The sequence below is a fragment of the Cyprinodon tularosa genome, unplaced genomic scaffold (assembly GCF_016077235.1).
Source record: "Cyprinodon tularosa strain WSP-4 unplaced genomic scaffold, ASM1607723v1 ctg218, whole genome shotgun sequence".
Classification (NCBI taxonomy): domain Eukaryota; kingdom Metazoa; phylum Chordata; class Actinopteri; order Cyprinodontiformes; family Cyprinodontidae; genus Cyprinodon; species Cyprinodon tularosa.
Window position 1 is genome coordinate 779,870 of NW_024038814.1, and position 6,505 is coordinate 786,374.

At 37.3% G+C, this 6,505-nt stretch overlaps 1 protein-coding gene across 1 annotated transcript; it reads left to right on the forward strand.

Moving 5' to 3' along the window:
* Nucleotides 1-940: 940 nt before the first annotated feature.
* LOC119784088 (claudin-4-like) lies at nt 941-3,614 on the forward strand. Its single transcript, XM_038285957.1, has one exon. It carries the CDS (start codon nt 1,040-1,042, stop codon nt 1,694-1,696), a length of 657 nt encoding a protein of 218 aa, XP_038141885.1. The 5' UTR covers nt 941-1,039; the 3' UTR covers nt 1,697-3,614.
* The last annotated feature ends 2,891 nt before the right edge of the window (nt 3,615-6,505 follow it).

The window sequence follows — 6,505 nt, forward strand, 5'->3', positions numbered from 1 at the left end:
TGGTTATCCATGAGGGGGTTGAGGTGGGAATGCTAGCTGCAACCTTTAGTGGTCATAGGGTACACTCTATACTGGTTGCTGATCCATTAGGGGAAAACCCAAGAACACAAGACAAGAACACATGAAGATTGGAGACCTCACACTAATTCATCATCACATTAATTATCTGATTATAGAAATACCCCAAACTACACTGATCTTTATAGAGCATTTTTGAAAGTAGTCCACACACAAAGTCCACATGCAGAGGGGAAAGTGATAAGACCATCCCCCCACTATGTGCACACCGAGTTTCATCAGCTTCCACCTCACTGAACACACTGGCATTTTCTATTTGCAAGACCTGTCCTTGGAATGGCAGATACGTGTCATTGTAGTGTCCTAGGCATCTTATAACTTATTTTTCAGCAGTGTTGCTAAACCCTACTTTCAGTGTTTACCAGAGTTTTGTTTGGTTTCCTTTGCAGGCCTCACAGGTGGTTTTGAGTATTATCTCTCCTGACTAAGCACTAAGCAGTTATGATCTATGCTAAATTAAATTTTAAAAGTGAAGTTCTAATTTCCTAATAAAAAAAACAATGCTGTAGATAAATGCATGTGCTTCTGAATTCTTAGCATCTATCACACAGAGCTGAAATGAATCAGCAGCAGCAGCAGAGGCTTATATTCTGCACATTGTTTTCAATCATTCACCCTCTGCTCTTTACTTTCTAAGTTATGCTTTAACTACTCCAGTCCTGAGAGATGCAGGTCACTTGTTTACTCCCCCTCACCCAACCAGGTGGGAGAGCTACCGGCGTTGGGAATGTTGAATGATTAAGCTGAAGCTGTTTACATTCCAAGGCCGAGCTTTCGACAGTTCAAACGACAGAGACGGGAGAGAATTTAAATGCTTGTCTGGCCAATAACCGAGAGGCTCCACCTCCAATTCCACCAAAAAATCTGTTGCTTATATGGGGATTCAACTTTCCAAATACTCACTAAATCCCTCTCTGGACACTGGCATTAAACAAGCATCTGTGTGTCACACCCTTCAGACATGCCTTCATTGGGATTAGAGATACTAGGAGTGACTCTGCCTCTCCTAGGATGGATCTCTGCCATCGTTTCCTGTGTCTTGCCTATGTGGAGAGTGTCCGCGTTTATTGGGGTGAACATCGTAACAGCGCAGACAACCTGGGAGGGCATTTGGATGAACTGTGTGGTGCAAAGTACCGGGCAGATGCAGTGTAAGATCCATGATTCCATGTTGGCACTGAGTGGAGATCTTCAGGCCGCACGTGCCCTAACTGTCATCTCCATTGTGTTGGGAATTTTGGGACTCCTGATGTCTGTGATGGGGGCAAAGTGCACCAACTGTGTGGATGAAGAGACAGCTAAAGCTCGGGTGATGATTGCCTCTGGAGGGGCTTTTATTTTGGCCTCACTTACCCAGATAATACCAGTTTCCTGGTCTGCTCATACTATCATCCACGAGTTCTACAGTCCAGTCATACCAGAGGCCCAGAAGAGGGAGATTGGCGCCGCTCTTTACCTGGGGTGGGCCGCTGCCGCTTTTCTTCTATTAGGGGGTGGCATCCTCTGCTCCAGCTGCCCTAAGAGGCCGGAGAAAAGGTACGGACCTCCATCAAAGGTGATGTACTCCCAGCCTATATCGATGGCCCCGAGTGGATTTGATCGACGAGACTATGTCTGAAGCAACATCTGCTCCTTTCTCACAAGGCAACCAACCTTTGAAATAGCAACAGAGACTCAGCCAAGTCAACCAAAAGAGAAAATTACATTTTTAAAACGTGATCCTCTCCGCATTTGTGCTGAGAAGTCAAAGTCCTGCATCAAAGAGGCTTTTTTTTGTACTTTAAATGTGGTATTATGAGAACTAAGACTAGGTAAATTTGTGTTATCATAAGTTGCAGATGGGCTTTACCCACCCCTCTATACTTTAGAATTAGTAATAGACAGCATTTTTTTTATATAATAATAACTTTTGCAGTAGCTTAGAAATTTTGTAAATGTTTGTTATTTTGCATTAGAAAATGCAAATTGTCTGTTTTTTAAGAGCTCATTCCAATTTTAAATGTGTTCAACTTAATAAAGTTGTTTTAGAATATAACCCGAAATCTTTCTAATGTTCTTAAATTGATATACCTTTTGTATTTGATTTGCATTTAAGATAAAAGTCAAAGCAAATTTCTTTATTACTTTTAAGTGCTGTGTAAAACTCTTTCTAGGGCCATACATATATCCGGATGTCCTCAAAAGTCAGAGAGGAATTTAAGCCTCTCTGCTTGATACTTTGAAAACTTGAAATTGGTTCTAAATAATTGTATGCATTTTTTTTACTGTTTTATTTAACAAATTTCCGATGTATAAAAACTTTAACCAAACATCTTTTACTTAAATGTATCAAATAGTGTTTTTAAACCATCCTGATGAATGGGGTAATGCAAGTTGGAAATGCTTGAACTAACATAGGTTCCCAACAAGTAGCACAATTAAAAGGATACCAAAAAAACATCTCCTCGGTAATGTTATTTTATGTCTCATGACTGAAATTATATTTCCTTCCTGGAGTTGGATAGTTAAATGTCTTATATGATTAATTTCAAACTGTGAGAGGATTTCTTTCTTATACTTGGAGTTTTTAGTATTTATAGCTATCTAGATATGATGCTGGTATTGTTTAGAAACTGCATTAATGGGACGTGTTAAAATAGGACATTTGATCATAATGTGACTTGAATCCAGAATACTGTGGTTAGATTTTACATATTTCTAATGACAGAAATGTAACCTATCCTGTTCCACTAATTTTTTAAAACAAATAAAAAATAAGGACATGTTACAGTTAAAAGCAAAGCAACCTTTGCACATCTAGTGTTTGCAAAGACAAACAGTGCTGAATGTTTCTACCGTTTTTACCATTACAAACATGAAATATGAGGAATCAAATCAAAAATAAAAGGGGAACAATAGCTTTTTTTAATAAATAAAGGTAAGAGTTTCAATGAGTAATTGTAGCATAGAAAAAAGGGAAGTTTTATTTAGATGTCCCTGTTTTAAAAAGGTCCAAAGCCCAGACCGAAAGTCAAACATGTCCGTGTTTCTGGTCAAAGCACATTTTTATCCATCTGTTGACTTTGTGATAACTGCTGTGTTTTCAGTTCCTCCAAAGTCCTCAGCAGCCTCTGAAACAATGCAGCCATTTTTTTCAATTTCATTGAGTAGAGGGAGGTTGGGGTTGGCTGATCCAAGTTATGTGGTGGGAAGCATTTCTCTGGAGACTGTCCAGAGTCCAAAGAAATTCAATGCCATTCTGGAGAGAGATTGATTGATTAAGACTAGGACTGTTATCAGGTAAAAGCAGGTTAATTTTACCACTGACTTAAGATGCAGATGTTTGTTTCTGACTGTTCCTAACACTCAAAGGTCCGCTAAACTAAAAAAAGGTCACTTTTAATCAAGGTTGCTTACAACATTAATTGGATACCTTTAACTTATTTACAGTTATTTGTTGTTACAACAAGAAACTTGCATCTATGATGTGAAATAGTCTAATTAAAATAGAAGGATTCTTGTCTTTCTTTGGTGAAAAATAAAAATATTAAAATATGTTTGACGTTTCTTTTTATTTAGCCTTCCTGACTCCAAATTTGTTGAACAAACTTTTGCTGCAATGACACCTGCAAACATTTGGCCATGACACTTCTTGCAAATAGGCTCAGTCAGGCTTGACTAATAACAGAGGTCATGAGTCATTTATAGGCCTGCTGTACTTTCCCCATTGAATTTGGACCTTGACTTGGCCACTGTAACGCATGAATATGATTTGATCTAAATGATTCTAGTGTACATGTTCTGTACAATTATATATATATATATATATATATATATATATATATATATATATATATATATATATATATGTATATATATATATATGTATATATATATATATATATATATATGTATATATATATATATATGTATATATATATATATATATATATATATATATATATATATATATATATATATATATATATAGATATATATATATATATATATATATATATATATATATATATATACACAGAGAGACAGACAGACAGGCGGGCAGGCAGGCAGATAGATAGATGATATGTCATTATAATACAAACTCACAAGTGAATCATATACATACACTCATCCTAACAGCATGAAATCAAAAAAAAAAATTCAAACCTTCAAAAACTGAGAGTAAGCAATTAATCACTTACACAACATAAAATATCTCTACCTCACCATATACAAATGAACTCTTGCAAGTCTGACACCATCTTATAATAGGCTAACTCTGTCCTAAGACGAGCAGCTACCAGCCCTCTGAACATCAGGTCAACATCTACAGAACCTTTCTCCTTCATTTTATTGCTCCTGCTGAATCAAATGCTCATCTTTGCCTGACCAAACAAAAAATTAACCAGACAAATACTACGCCATTGTGCCACTGAGTATCTGGGACCAAAAATAAACAGTTTGTTATTAAAACTGAATCCTAATCCGCCCACCCACTGCTTTAACAATGAGAAGAGAGGAACCAGTCTGGATGGATGGATGGATGGATGGATGGATGGATGGATGGATGGATGGATGGATGGATGGATGGATGGATGGATGGATGGATGGATGGATGGATGGATGGATGGATGGATGGATGGATGGATAGATAGATAGATAGATAGATAGATAGATAGATAGATAGATAGATAGATAGATAGATAGATAGATAGATAGATAGATAGATAGATAGATAGATAGATAGATAGATAGATAGATAGATAGATAGATAAGCAGGCAGATGAATCAACACCATAGAGGAGCCAAACACCAGCTACTGCTTCACAGAACAGTGTACAACCAGACAAACAAACTTGGAATGCCTGAAGCTGTAGAAGATCAGCAGCACTCTTAGAGCCTTAATAGCAATCTCCATAGGTCTGTGCAAAACCACACTTTAGGCCAACTTCAAGCCACTTACAAAAATCTCCATCTGATGTGGATTATACCAAGGAGATGCTCGGTCCCCCCTGCTGTTCTCCATAGGCCTCCATAGCCTCTGAGCCAAATAATCTGCAAGACTGGCTATGGATACAGAGTCAAAAAATGGGGCCACTACCAGGCACCTCCTGTACATGGAGTACAGGTACTCTGGCTTCCTCCCACAGTCTAAAAGCATGACTCTTAGGTTAATTGCCTTCTCTAAATTGTCCTTATATAGCTGAATGTGTGTGTGCATGGTTGTTTGTCTCTGTGAGTCTCTGTGTCAGTCTAGTGACCTGTCCAGGCTGTACAACGCCTCTTACCCATAGAGATGGGCACATGATCCCTGGTGGAAAAAGCAGGAGAATGTGGATGGATGGATAGAGGGATATCCAGGAAAAGACAAATGCTATTACCAAAAATAAATTTAAATAAGTTTGCAACTTAACAGATGTAGGTAATATGTACTTTGATATTAGGACTAAACTTCATGATTTTTTTCCTTGCCTGACCATGTTTAGGTCCAAATTAGAAAATATTGTTTAGTTGTTGGCTGGACAGTTGAGCAGTTTATAGCACTGTTGCCTTGCAGCAAAAATTATCTGGGTTGTATCCCTGGTCCAGGGTCTTTCTGCAAGTGTTTGGCATGTTCTCCCCGTGCATATGTGGGTTCTCTCCAGGTACCCTGACTTCCTCCCAGTCCGAAACCATGACTGTTATGTTAATTTATTTCTCTAGATTCTCCTTCTGTGTACCTCTCTGTGTAAAACTAGCAAAACAAAAGTACATCTTTTGTTTGTAAGAGAAATTTGGTAGTAAAATTTACTTGAGTTTGTTTGTGAAATCAACCCTTCTTAGTTATTAAAATCTATTTGGATTTCAATGAGTGAAATTTACAAAGAACTTCTGTGTGGAAAAAAATACCTAGCTTTTAATACGTAAACGGAACGCCAAATGTCTTTTAGTGCTAATGATTGATATCATTAGCACTAAAAGACATATATATATATATATATATATATATATTTTTTTTTTTTTTTTTTTTTTTTTTTTTTTTTGTTACGGCTGCAGTTGGTTTCTCCACTCTTCCTTGCAGGGTTCCGGATGCAGGCCTTCTGCAGGTGTTCTGTTTTGCCCTAATTGGTGCTCGTCTGCTTTAAAAGCTGACATGCAAGCAGCAGACAGGAGGCTTCTCTCTCTTACCTCCTCAGAACCCTGTTTGGCTTGGTTTGGTTTGTATCCTGTCCTATGGTTGGGTTTTGTTAGGTTTGGTTGCATTTGCTTATTTCTGTTTAGTTATTGGTTTTGCAGTAAGCCATTTTCTGTTCCCCATTTTATTTATCCCTTTTCAGGTATTGTTTCTTTAGTATAATTTAATAAATTAAATTTTTACTTTAAAGAAAATCCTTGTGTGGTCTCCTTTAATGTTACCCCCACCAAACAAGCCGGTTGGACGTAAATATACATATATATATATATATAT

What these genes read in the sequence shown, in the direction of transcription:
- LOC119784088 (XM_038285957.1), top strand. Translation starts at nt 1,040, where the DNA reads ATGCCTTCATTGGGATTAGAGATACTAGGAGTGACTCTGCCTCTCCTA.